The 14,657-nt window shown below is 32.3% G+C and overlaps 1 protein-coding gene across 1 annotated transcript; it reads left to right on the forward strand.

Moving 5' to 3' along the window:
- The first annotated feature begins 10,995 nt into the window (after window positions 1-10,995).
- LOC107473797 (cationic peroxidase 1) lies at window positions 10,996-13,784 on the forward strand. Its single transcript, XM_016093373.3, has 4 exons — window positions 10,996-11,214; window positions 12,007-12,198; window positions 12,763-12,928; window positions 13,396-13,784. Exons 1-4 carry the CDS (start codon window positions 10,996-10,998, stop codon window positions 13,782-13,784), a joined length of 966 nt encoding a protein of 321 aa, XP_015948859.1.
- Window positions 13,785-14,657: the final 873 nt, after the last annotated feature.

A 14,657-nucleotide genomic window follows, 5' to 3' on the forward strand; every position in this document is an offset into this window, starting at 1 on the left:
TCCTCCGAAAATTTAACTTCTATTTAGAAAAAATTAAAAATATAAAAAATTTAAATTAAAATCTTCTAATTATAAACATTTTAATCTTAGTAGTAGTCAAACTAATCCTTCTTTTTTTTATCTTAGTTTATTTTGTTTATTGCGTTAGAGTATGTCTCTACGTACTATTCTATTACTATGTTAAAACTCTTGTTAAATGATTTTATATGTAACATACATTTTTCTTACATTTTATGTCTCTGTTTCTTTTATCTAATGGTGAATATTATAATGTTTATAACAGGACTAATCTTAATTTTGGTCGTGTGCAAGATCACGCAATAAAGGCTCCTCCAGCCCCAAAGATTGGCTCTAATTCACGCCCATGAAATAATAATAATGTCAAACAGCTTATACATACACTTTTGTGCTATTATTTTATTATACGCCCTTAATTTTTTTTATTATTGTATTTTAATTTTCGTAATACTATTTTATTTCATCAAAATGCTACCAATAAATTTAACTTTTTTAATTTGATGTAGTAGTAATCATCAGCAGTGAAATATATATATATATATATAGTTCAGACATTTTAATATCATATTCACCATATCCAAGGGATGACTAAATTAAACAATTGTATACACATTTGATGTGTACAATGAAAATGAGGGGTTTCTTTCGTATAAAAAATTTTTACCGGTTGAGCAAACTTTTTTTGGAGAAAAATCCAAAATAGTTCTTGATAATTATCTCAAAAGATAACGAGGTTCTTGACAAAAATAAATATCCAATCCGATTCCTAAGATTTACTTTAATTTTATGGAATTGATTAGTTTCTGTGTGAAAAAAAAGTCAATGTTATTTTTTTTTTTTGGCACAATGATTAATCAGTCCAAAAAAAATATATCAGAAGTCGGGTTGGGTGTATTTTTTTTCTTAGGAGCCTCATTGTTCTTTCGAGATAATTGTCAGGGACCAAATGAGATATTAACTCCTTTTTTAAATGAGGGTTATTAATTCTTTGAGCTTATGTATGTCTTCGCGGTGTAGTTCATTGGACTCAATTTGCCAATTTTTAATACTTTTTCATTTATTTATGATATGAGGTAGCCCAACAAAAAAGAAAAATAACACAAGAAAACAAAAGAACTAGACACACTACTACTTTTATTTTTTGGTTGGTAATCGGGGCCGAAGCCCAAAAAAAAAAATTATCCTCAAGGTACTACATGGGATGTATACATCCCTTTTACATCATCATCGAGAATTTGTTCTAAATTTCTAGGGGGGTTATCAAAAAACTGGAACCCTTTAGCTTTGCTTAAAGTCAATTTTGTAAGTGCATCAGCTGCTCTATTTGCCTCTCTGTGAGTATGTTTGAACTGAAGCTCTCAAGGCCTGTTTTTAATTCTTCAAATCTCTTGAAGAAGTGGATTGTAACAGCATCTCTCCTTATCCTCTTCTCTTCTTGTGATGAATTCCACTCCTTTTTTGAAATCCATCTCCTCTGTCATCCTTCTCATACCCAGATCCCAGGCCATCTCCAATCCGTGAAGAACCCCTTTAACTCTGCATGTATAACATTGCAATTACCCAAATTAGCAATGAATCCTGCTACCCATTCTCCTTCATTAGTTCTAATCAAGCCCCCGCACGCCGTAATTTTTTGGTTCTTCTCCACTGTCCCATCAGTGTTGAGTTTTACCCATCCCTATTCAGGAGGTTTCTATTTGATGTTGCTATTTGTTCTTCCGTGTTCTGTTCTCTCTCTTTTGCTCCTCTCGAAAGCTTCTTTGAACCTTGTTGCTAATTCCATAATGATGTTCGCCCCATTCTTTGGTGTTTGGAAAGGCTGAGAGAAGAGCTCCAAGTTTCTCCACTTCCACAGCTTTCAGCAAGTAATAATGAAGAGATCTCGCCATTCATATTGACTCGACTTGCCCAACCCATTTTCCAAATTAAATGTTATCCAATCCGAGAAGGGTAGATTGAAGAACACATGTGTCACACCTGGTTGTAGCAGTTTTGCCCAAATTTTTGCTGCCCTTGGACAATCCCTCATCACATGAGATAGGGTCTCAACTTTACTTTGGCAGCTATGACAAAAAGGGGTTGGAACCAAATATTCTAGCTTTTCTTTCAGCAGTGATGAGTCTTTCAAGAGCTAATAACCATGTAAATATTTTGATTCATTCTAGCCCTTGCTACCTCCAAATCATCTTCCAAATGCAACTTCTCATTCCTCCCGAATTTGTTAGGAGCTGATATGCTGAGGCTATGGCTCCAATAAATTTTATCATTTTCCTCTTTCTTTCTTGGAGGGGTTGTATTGAGAATGCTTTGAAAAATATGTCCTTCTACATAATTGCTTAATAGCATTCTATTCCACTCTCCTTTTTCATCAACAAAATAAGCTACTGTCATTCTTCTTTCTTCATCATTTATTTCTCTATTGTCCTTCAAAACTAAAGGCCCTTCTCCTTCTAGCCATCTGTCATTAAAAAAGCTAACTGATTTACCATTATTCAGCCACCATGAGAAATGCATTCGATTTTTCTCCCAAATTTTTGAAATATCCTTCCAGAACATGGAATCCGACTTACAACTTTTAATACAATGTGGTAGTTCCAAACGTCTACCATATTTGTATAGAAATAGTTGTACCCAAAGCGCTGATGGATCTTTTATCAACCTCTATAACAATTTTAATTGAAAAGCCTCATTTACTTTACTAAATTGCTTCAAACCAAGCCCTCCCTGATTTTTGGGAAGGCAAAGAGTTGACCAACTCATATGGTGCATTTTTTTCATATTCTCTCCCCATATAAAATTTTACTATAACTTTTCAATTTCATTACAAATTTTTTTGGAAGTAAAATATGCTGCATGTCGTAATTGGCAATGGGAGTAATCACAGATTTTGCCAAAGTAACCCTCCCAGCTAAAGATAAACAATTCACCTTCCACCCTTTAAGTTTGCTCTGCACCTTCTGGATAACATTGTTAAAATTTTCTTTGGTTGAGCGCTTGTTGGTAATCATGGCCCCTAAATACTTACCCAGACTTGGTTGTTCCTGATAGTTGCATTTATCCTTGATGGCTCTCCTGAGATGCTCCTTAACATTGTTTGAGAATATTATCGAAGTTTTGGGTAATGATAGGGCCTTCCTTTTCCACTTTAAACCCCTTTCAATTCGAAGCTTCTGTGCTCTCTTCAATGAGATGGGATAGTTTAAATCCATTGTTATAACAAATAAATAGGGTGAGATTGAATCTCCTTGTCTAATTTTTCTTGATGGTCTGAACTCTTCTGTTTTTTCACCATTCCAAATCACATTATAAGCTACTGATGATATACATTCCATGATGATTTGAAATTAAGAGATTTGGAATTTCAAATTCCATGAGGCATTGTTGTAAAAAAACTCCACCTAAGGCGGTCATACGCCTTCTCAAAATCATATTTGATAGCCATGAAGCCCTTCTTCTCCTTAATTTTTTCATCGAATGCAGAATTTCTTTTGCAATAATTATGTTGTTCTAAATTTTTCTCCCAGGAATAAAACTAGATTGATAGGGAGAAATTCTTCCATCAAGCGCAAACTTTATACGTTCAACCAATATTTTTGTAATACACTTATAACTCACATTACATAAAGCAATTGGTTTGAATTGAGTGATAGATTCAGGTACATGAACTTTAGGTATGAGAGAGATAAGAGTCTGATTACATTCTTTAATATTGCAGGGGTTGTTCCAAATGCGCAACACATGATCTACCACATTCTTTTGGATCACATTCTAAATTTTCTTGTAAAAAAGGACTGGAAAGCCATCTATTCCGGGAGCTTTTAAAGATCCTATACTAAAAATGGCTCTTCGGATTTCAGCCACCATAGAGATGCTGTCCATGTTTCTTCTTATCTCTTCTCTTAGAGGTGGATATGAGACCCCTGTATTGAGTAAGAGAGGGTTCTGATCTTCTTCATTATAGAGCTCCTTAAAGAAGATAAGGGCAGCATTAATTAGTTCTTTTTGATCCTCCATCCATGATCCATCTAGTCTTCTTAGCTTTAAGATTCTATTTCTCCTTCTCCTAATTATTGTTTTGGTGTGGAAATACCGGGTATTTCTATCACCCTTCACCACCCAATCCTCTCTCGGTTTTTGCATCCATAAAATCTTCTCTCGATCAAGAATTTCCTCTAACTCTCTGTTAAGTTGTCTCTCCAATTTTTCTAAAAAATCATTCCGCTCATAAGAAGCAGCTCTCTGTATTCCTCCAATTCTATTCATCAGTCTCACCTTTTGACGCCCAATATGCCCAAATATTTCTCTATTCCACACTCTCAAGTCTTTTGTGAGGCTGTCAAGAGCTACCGAAAGTTGTTCTTTGCTCCTCCAATTTTGGTTGATAAATCCTTTAAAATTCGGGTGCAAACTCCACATAACCTCGTACCAAAACGGTCTATGACCATTGCTCAAAATACTTGGTTCAAGGGAGATCATCATTGGATGGTGATCTGAGTGTGTTCTTGTCAGGATGTCCACTCTAGCATCTGGGAATCTGGTCCTCCATTCGGCATTAAAGAGGGCACGATCAAGGTATTTGAAAACTCTATCCAACCCTTTCCATTTGGGACCCTTCCAAGTATACTTAGATCCAACAAAACCCAAATCTATGAGAGAACATTCATTTATCCAATCAACAAACCTTCTACAAGCTTGATTGTCTGTCTTTCTTCCTCCTTTCTTTTCAGATGGGCAAGCTATTTCGTTGAAGTCTCCAACAAGGAGTCAGTCTTCTTTCATACATTTTGCAATTTCTTTCAATTTTCTCCAGAGCTCCTTTCTCTCATTGGGATGTGGACTAGTATATATGGCTGTTAGAACCCAGCCTCTTTTATTCTGTGTGTCAACACGCATATGAATAAATTAGGGAGCAGAGTTCAAGATGACAATTTGCAAATCTAGTTTTTTTCTAAAGGATCTATATGCCTCCACTGAAACCTCTAGCTTCCTCTACATGGTAAAAATCAAGGCCAAAACTCTTGATTGCCTTCTTCGCTTGTTCTTCACTACATCGTGTCTCAACCAATATTACCATGTCCGGACTCTTTTGTTTCACTAATCCTCTTAAGGCACGACCAAATTCTTTACTGGCCGCTCCTCTGCAATTCCAAACTATAATCTTCATCATAGTTAAAATGTGAAAAGCAAATTCCACCCTTGAGAACTTCAGGGTCTAAGCAACCATCGTCCCTAGAAGGGACAATAAAGTCATTCATTTTCTCTGTTTGTACTACATTCATCTTACAATCCATCTCTTCATTATCATTGGAGATTGAATTTTCTTCATTATCTCTTAGACTTTTCCTTTCTTCATAATCAAGGGCAGCTTCCATCAGAATCTCCATGTCCACTGAACTGAAATCAGGTGGCTTTAGCTTTTGTTCTTTCCTGATATCCTTTATCTGGGCAGACTCCTCCACAAAAGAGTCCTCCATGATTGTGTCCTGAGAGGTAAGTTGGGGTTCACACCAATTTTCTCTGTGATGATGTAGAAGGGGAATAGAAGTTGGAGTGCGGGTTCTTTCAGTTGATGGCTGAAAAGAGGGGTCGTTATTGGGATGTGTTGGATTTGGGTTTGTAGGACTTGTTGTTCTAATTGGGCTGGTGTTAGCATTTTTGGGCTGTGGGAGAACTTTACACATAGATGCAGACTTGGTTGTTCCTTCGAGTGAAAAAAAAATTAAGAGAATCAATTCCTAAAATTGGAATGATACCCCTCATCTTTCTTGAAAACTTTTCTATTTATTAATTTCCTGTCTCGTCAAAATCCGTGAGTTAATTTCTCATCTTAGTCCATATTTTTTGTAAATTAAATAAGCTCTAAATTCATAACTCAACAGACTTGGTCTATTTTAACACTTTTATCCATAATAAAAGAAAAATTCATGCAATCACTTTGTCTAAAATACACATTAAATGCTATCAATCTTTCTTTCTTTCTTTTTCTGTGTCTACCTCTCTCTCCTTTCATTTCCTTTAATGCAATTTTTTTTTCCTTTCATTTTCTTTAATGCAATTTTTTTTTTCGCGTACTAAAATGTAAGAAGGTTGTCAACCACCAACCATTATCTTAATCAGTATGGCGTTGGGCAAGCATAAGTAGTAGGTCGTTCTCGTTTTGCATCATAATTTCCCACTTCAATTTATCTTCATATTTGTCAAAATGAGAAACACAAATTGGTGATAAATATAATTTTGATGGTATATGTGAATATATGCTATGTATTACCAAAGAAAATTTCATGCTATTACCATCTAATTTTTATTAGATATTACCAGCTTATGATGTGGCCATATTCTTCTTTGGTTTAATCATAGTTCCTCTAACAAATCAGATTTTTTACCCTTTTATATGCATAGAGTTTACTTTTTACAACTGCATGTCATTAAATGAAAAATATAAAAAACTAATTTTTAATTTAGAATTTAAATTTATAATTTAAAATTTAAAATTAAAATTTTATAACTTAAGATCTAAAGTTTAAGATAAACAAAATAATTAAAAAAACTGATATTAATTGACAAAAATTAATTATCTAAGAGCAACGCTAGGGAACCAAAAAGGTATTAGCCAAAAACCAGCTAAAATATTTTTGGTGAATTCAAAATCTATACGAGTTAATATATGTGGATGTTTCTTCTGCTAAGTATCATAATGTTTCTTTTTCATACTAAATAGATGTTCTTTTATATATTTTTCGTATTTTTTTGTATTGCAAATGTGAATGTCTCTATTTCTTTAAAAATTTTATAGATATTTAATTATTTTTACTAAAATATAATTGGATGTTTCTTTTGTTAAGTATTAGGATGTTTTTTTTTCATATTAAATGAATGTTTTTTTTATATAACGACGCCGGAGGAACTCCCGTGAATTGGAAAACAAGGTCTGCCATTGCCCTTGGCGCTGCTCGTGGGGTCGCATGCCTACATTCACACGGACCAACATCTTCGTATGGAAACATCAAATCCTCAAATATCCTTCTCACCAAATCATTTGAAGCTCGTGTCTCCGACTTTGGCCTTGCTCATCTTGCTCTCCCGACCGTCACACCCAACTGTATTTCCGGCTATCGTGCCCCAGAGGTCATTGACTCTCGCAAAGTATCACAAAAGGCAGACGTCTACAGTTTTGATATACTGCTCTTGAAACTTCTAACGGAGAAGGCGGCTTCCACTCATTCCTCACTGAATGAAGATAGGTTTACTTGGAGAGCATAGAAGTCGTCGGCGCTTCCAGCAGCATTGGCAAGAGAGAGATCTGTGTGTGATTGTTGGAGGTGGGTAGATTAATGTGAGAGAGAAGAGAAAGACTTTTATAGGTTTTAATTAGGTTTACCTAATTAATTTTAAATTTTTTAAATTTTAAATTTAAAAAATTTAAAATTAATTATTAATATAAATTAATGTGATTTTGTTTAGTTTTTGGCTTATCTTTTGGTTCCACGTACTTTTCCATCATCTAATATTACTCTTATTAAATTGCAATCGTCATTTGAATAGAAAGACACTCGGAAAGTCAAAGTTGAAAGTTGAAAAAAACGCTTGGAATGTTCCCAAGTTTGGCAGATTTGCAGAACTTGGCTTCTAAGTCTAGCAAATAATTATGTTGACTAACTAGATTCTATTTATCATTGCACGTTCACATGCATGTACTTTTATATATAATATATATCAAAATTTATGAAATGCTTGGCGTGATTGTATTTCATTTCGAGACTATGCTCAAATAAAATAATGATAGAGCACGATGCAGCAATATGTGATAATAGCCAATCGTAAAACTGATCAAACTCTTGCTATATATACTTATTATATGTACGTTTGAAGGGATCGTTGAAGAGAGCTGGAGTTTTTCCAAATCGATAGATCCATTGATATAGTATGGTCAAAATAAACTCTTGGCAGGTATATTTTTTGTGCTTGCAAGAGGAACCATTGGAAGAAGTGTTGGAGGTTATCCTAAAAAAGACATTCTGTATAGCAGTATAAATTTTGAATGAAAAATTGGCTGAATTTAAACATGGATTAAATCGATTACAACCCTAACGGAAAAAAAAAAAGTTATAGAAACCAACACTTAAAAGCAGTCAACTTAAACAACATTTAATAATTATTAATTTTAAATTTTTTAGAAAAAATTAAAATTTGAATAATTAACATTAAATAGATTTTGAATAATAAGGACTAGATAGATAAGGAAAGTGGATTTTCTCTAATGAAAAAAAATTAGATGGTGTCAAGTATTTAATCTAATCTTTTATTACTTTTTCTCTCTTATTTAATTTTGGTCTCACTTATAAAATTAAAGGCGAGAGATCACACTTTATTCTCTCAAATATTTTTTTCACTAGAAAAGATCAATTTCCCTAGATAGGCAAAGTAACCGCTCTATAATCACAGTCCATAATCGCATCAGCATCCTTTTCAATAGCGCCAACGTTCTCGTTCACACAAATCTCTCCGCATTGTCATTACCGAAGTGTCCCGGCTCCCGTCGCGTAGATCGCTGCATCGCTGCCTCTGCAATGCACCGCGCGCATTGCCTCTAGAGGGAATTCTAGCGGCCAGTCACATCTCCGTTGCAGGGAGAAGTCGCGCAAGTGACGCAATCGCGCTCCCCCGTCAAGCTGCTATTGCACATTGTCGTCCTTGTGTGAGTTGCGTGTGCGGTCCTTCACGCCGTTCACGTCGCCACTGCAGGAAGAAGTGGCACAAGTGACGTGATCGCACTTCCTCGTCCTCATCGGCAGACCACCGTCGCACAAGTGTTGTGCTGCCGCTGCAAAAAAAAACATCACTAATATAAAAAAGATATCCAATAACTACGAAAAGAAACATCTCAAACCTTATATCAGCTGAGAACAAAGAAACATTCACCAAATAAAAAGAACATCTGCAATCTTATAATAAAAAACATCCATTTAAATAGCAAATAAACATTTATCAATTAAAAAGGAGCATTCAAAAACCTGTGTTAAGAAACATCCCACTATAATACAAAGAAACATTCATTGGCGGCGAAGGGACTACTGACAATCCTTGGCGCACGAAGGATGCGGGCAATGGCTTCGTGGAGAGCACGTTCGCACCGGGTTGTTGTCGCAGCGTCGGGTCGTGTACGAGCAGCAATGGTTCGAGGGAACGGGATGCACGGGACAACGACAGCGCAACGAGTCAATTTCGGTGAGGCAGCGATCACGTGCGAGATGGGTTTTGCGGAGGCAGCGACGGCACGTGAAGGGTGCCTTCCTGGGGCTAGGTTTGCAACGCTATCAAACTGGAGCGTGATTGGAAGTGGGAAGAGAGTGGTGGGTTGAATTGCATTTTTTCACTGCTTTTGAAGATGAAAAGATAAAGTAGGGTTAGTGTAGGTAAAAGTGGTGGGATGTTTTTTTGTGTATGTTAGTGGACTTTATTGTTAGGCCATACATTAAAATTGACAAAATTAACTAGTATCGTAGTTGATTTCTAACGAGATTGTCACTGAAAACAGTTCCAATCAATGGTAACTTATTGAATAACAAAATAATAAAACTTAATCGTAATTCTAACTAAATAAAACAACTAAAATTTAAAATATTAACAAACTTCTATAAGATTCCATGCATACTTATTACCACAAGAATATTTTACCATACATTCTAAACGAATGGTTGTTTATCTTTAGATACAAAAGATCACACCCATTGAAAAAGCATTATAATTAAACTAAAATGTTAACTCTCTATATATAAAACAGCACTTGTCAAATAAGGTTAAACGATATGTCCAAATCATTTACTAATAAAGACTTATGTCACTATTATTAAAATAATCCTCGCTATAGTGGATGAAAAACGTGAAAGAACATGTGTTGAATACATCAACTATTCTTTGTCTTAAAGATTAGGCTATCTTCCAAGCGTGTTCTGGACAAATAAATTATGAAGTTATTGAGATTGGCCTACTCTAAGATTAACTAAAATCCTATGATCAAGGTTGTAATTAAATATGAACAGCAAACCAGTGATGATGAAGCTAAGTGTAAATCCGTGAGATAGCTAGAAGTTCAACAAGTTAAAATGGATAGAAATAGTAATTAGCAAACTGCAGTTTTATTGCCCTTATTATGTTATGTCAGAAAGGCATAATATTAAAATTTTTATGATTAAAAGTCTAGAAAATTAAATTTTTATGTATAATTTTTTTTTTTTACCTAAATGTATTGATTTTGGAATAAATAGTTCTACTACAAGTCTTTAATGCATAACAATAATCATCAAATATAAATATTATTGTACATCTAGAATAATGCACTTAATTAAGTGAACATTTTGAATTGGAAGTATCATAAAATTACTTTTTTTAGAAAGTTAAAGTTAATAAAAAATATATAAATAATTATATCTCTAACATTCATTCTCTTATTCTACTAATTAATGAACTAATGACTATATATGAAATAAATCTTAATCATTTTTAGTTTTCCTCCATTGTTAGGAAAATGGACTATCTCCTTTTCAGAATAAAATATCACCTTTAATTTTCTGGTATATCATCAAATCATCAGTATATAAATATACACAACTCAAAATAATATAGAAACTTCACTTAATTATTTTTTAAAGAGATCAAGTATATGAGTATATAAATGCTCGGTTTTAGTTAACAAGTGTCCTAAAAATCAAAAGTGAAAATTAATATTTTAACTTTTCAATCTTGGAAATATTTTTAAAAATAAATATTTCAAGGAGTGGGAGGGCGATTCCTTTCCCGGTTGCTTTGACTTCTGACCAATAATAATAATGTTGATACCATAATTAATTATTAATTAACCTATGCCCTCCTATATAAATGATGCTCTCTATTTGGTAACTTAATCATATCTAGAACTCATAACACAAGTGCAAATTGGGCACAAATAATTAGCATATAATATAGATCAGATATTTGAAAATGGCTATCCACTCATCAAATAATAATTACTTCTACATTATGTTTATTTGTTCCCTATTATTTGGCATATGTTCATCTCAGCTAACATCAAATTTCTATGATTCAACATGTCCCAAGGCACTCTCTATAATCAAATCTGCAGTGGCCAGTGCAGTGGCGAAAGAGCATCGAATGGGTGCATCGTTGCTTCGTCTTCATTTCCATGATTGCTTTGTTAATGCAAGTTTTCTTTCTTCCCTTCTAGCTAGTTAGTTAGTTTCCTTTATCATCTCTATCTAATTAATTATTAGCAAGTTTTTGTTATGAGATCAATTTGGGTAAATTTTTTTTAAAGGTCATCAAAAATTTTAAAAATAATTTTAAGTTCTATTTTATTTTAATTATTTTAAAAAAATTATTTGCATCAATTATATGTTTTTCCTGACAGCTAAATTTTTAAAAATTTTAGAATTAATTCAACTATAATATTACTTGACAATATAAGAGCTCCTAACAAAATTTGTATCTAACTTACGTTATTAAAGATCTTTGTGAAATTATTAAATTGGTCATTTTTTAAAAAAATTAATTGTCATGAATATATTTGTTATAAATTAAAAAAATTTTAATCATTCAATTTTGGTTATAATTAATTAAAAAGCGAAGGAACATGTATGTAGTGTATATACGAAAAGCCAATAATATACCATATAAACAAACTATTTTTAGATTTTTACACGTGTTATATAGTTCGTTATCGTAAAAATATATAATTTTTTTATTATTAAAGATAGAAAAACTCAACTCACGATAAAAGATAAGTATGAAAAAAGTATGTCATTTGAGTTATAACTCATTAGTAAAAATATATAATTCTCTTAAACCATGATAAAAGACAAATATATATATATATATATCTATATATTGATAAATTGTTCATAATAAATAAATTAAATATTTTCATGTGTTCTATGCATGGATAAACTTTTGTGTGTATATATAATTATATATGTATTGATTTGAAAGTTGTAGGGATGTGATGCATCAATTCTATTGGATGACACTTTAACATTTACGGGAGAGAAGACAGCTGCTCCAAATTTGAATTCTGTTAGAGGTTTTGATGTAATTGATAACATCAAATCTCAATTGGAGAGTGCTTGTCCTGGAATTGTTTCTTGTGCTGATATTCTCGCTATTGCTGCTCGTGATTCTGTTGTTTCAGTAAGTTTACTTAATATACATATATTCAATTATATATCTCAACATATATATAGAGTAGAATTTAAGAGAGATAATTATATTTGTTATATGAAGTCATTTCTTTCCAAAATTTAAATGGAAGAAAGCAACATACATATATATAAATGATTATACTTTTAATATATCTTTTAATCTCATAAAAAATAATTTATTCCAAAAATTAAATTATTTTACACAAAAATCTCTTTTAAATGTGTAAATTTTTTGTATAGATTTATATTTTTTTAATTTGCCTTCTATTAAAATTTTATATTTTTTGATAGGTAAAAACTCAGGTGCAGTCAACTTCACGTGAAGTTATCGTGAGGTTTATAACTGAGAGTCATTAGATAAAAATTTAGTTAAATCATTCAAATCATTTAACGACTCTCAGTTATCAACTTCACGTGAAGTTGACTGTTTCTGAGTTTTTACCTTTTTGATATAGAAATTTTGATATTATACCATTAAATTGTTTATTTCAAAAAGAGATATAAGAATGAATGAATTATATATTTGACGATATTGAATGTGTATATATGTAAGTTGGGTGGTCCATCATGGAATGTTGGATTGGGAAGAAGAGATTCAACAAGTGCAAGCAAAGATGCAGCAACTAAGGATATTCCATCCCCTCTTTTGGATCTTAGTGGCCTCATAACTGCTTTCTCCAATAAGGGTTTCACCACTCAAGAGATGGTAGTCCTCTCGGGTAATAATAACCTAAACTATTATTAGATGAAATATGAATTTTACTAAAATTAAATATAAAATTAATGGATTAACATATATAATATACTGTAAAAATTCAGGTACACTCAACTTCACTTGAAGTTAATAATTAAGAGCTGTTAGATGAAAATTTAGTCAAATCATTCATATCATTTAACGACTCTCAGCTATTAACTTCATGTGTAGTTAACTGTACTTGGATTTTCACCATAATATATAAACCGAGTTTATACCGTCTATAATTATAATAACTACAGTAGATATACGAGTATCGTTAAAATTAAAAATATATTTTTTATATTTTAGTAAAAATAAAACCTCTCACATATAATTCATTATTAATTTGAGAATGTATACCTAATAATATTATGTAGAAGCTAAGGAAAGAACATATATAGGAGATTAATCTTGTTATCTAATTTATTTTAATTTTATATATGTATATAGGAGCTCATACAACAGGACAAGCAAGATGCCAAATATTCAGAGGAAGAATCTACAATGAAACAAACATTGACACAAACTTTGCAACATCAATGAAATCAAATTGTCCAAGCAGTGATGGAGACAGCAACCTCACAGCACTTGATGTCACAACAAATGTGCTTTTTGACAATGCTTACTTCAAGAACCTTGTCAACAACAAAGGCCTTCTTCATTCTGATCAGCAGCTCTTTATTAGTGGCGGTTCCACTAACTCTCTTGTCACTAACTATAGCAACAGTTATTCAGCTTTCTTTGCTGACTTCGCTAGTGCTATGGTCAAAATGGGAAATTTAAGCCCTTTAACTGGTACAACTGGCCAGATTCGTGCCAATTGCACCAAAGTTAATTAATTTAAACATTGTTATTAGTAGAAAATCACTATAAAAGAAGTGGGTTATAGTCACAAAAGAAATTGTGGCTAAAATATGACAAAACCGTAGTTACAGCACTTTTGTCACGCATTGAGTGATGAATATTGAGTAATGAATATAGTATGATTTACCAAAAGAATGATCATAAAGTCAAAATCGCTTTATATGTATTGTGGTTTTCTTTCTCTATGATTAATGTCTACTTAATTGTCTTGGTGTTAACTAATGAGTCTTAATTTGAATTATATAAGGTGTTGTGTTGAAATCAATTATATATGCATATGTAGTAGTGTTCTATAAAAGTATCAATTTGATACTTATTACTTAAATTAAAATAAAATAAAGTGTATGTGGTATTATTCGTTCAAAAAGGTGAATATATAGTGTGTTTTAAGTTACATATATATTATGAGCGCAACTAAGTCTAAGAACCGGTTCCTATGCAAAGGAGCCGAAGTTTTTTTTTTTTTTTAAGTTAGAAGTGAGACTCGAATTCGAGACTTTTAAGTGAAGACGAAGAAATTATGCCATTTGAATTATAATTCGTCGATCAAAAAAACTAAAGTTTATGAAACACAAATATAAAATAATTATTTTCTTCTATAATTTTTTCCCTGAGAATTAAGTAGTAATGCTAATAATAAATTAATTTAAAACCTTTGTCACTCTTTACTTACAACAAGAAGCAGAGTGCCAAAGGTACCCAATTTAATAATTATCATCTTTTAATTTATAGTTCCTTCGATATTTTTAACATTGATTATCCAGTGTGTATAACAAATTAAATGGATGGAATGTTGTATTGGTTTTTTAAGTGTGCAAGTTAATTAAATAAATTAATTGAAAATTAAA

Source organism: Arachis duranensis, chromosome 1, assembly GCF_000817695.3.
Source record: "Arachis duranensis cultivar V14167 chromosome 1, aradu.V14167.gnm2.J7QH, whole genome shotgun sequence".
Taxonomy (NCBI): Eukaryota; Viridiplantae; Streptophyta; class Magnoliopsida; order Fabales; family Fabaceae; genus Arachis; species Arachis duranensis.

What these genes read in the sequence shown, in the direction of transcription:
- LOC107473797 (XM_016093373.3), top strand. Translation starts at nt 10,996, where the DNA reads ATGGCTATCCACTCATCAAATAATAATTACTTCTACATTATGTTTATT. An exon ending in TCCATGATTGCTTTGTTAAT is followed by an intron (nt 11,215 to 12,006) that starts GCAAGTTTTCTT and finishes TGAAAGTTGTAG; the next exon opens with GGATGTGATGCATCAATTCT. An exon ending in CTCGTGATTCTGTTGTTTCA is followed by an intron (nt 12,199 to 12,762) that starts GTAAGTTTACTT and finishes TATATATGTAAG; the next exon opens with TTGGGTGGTCCATCATGGAA.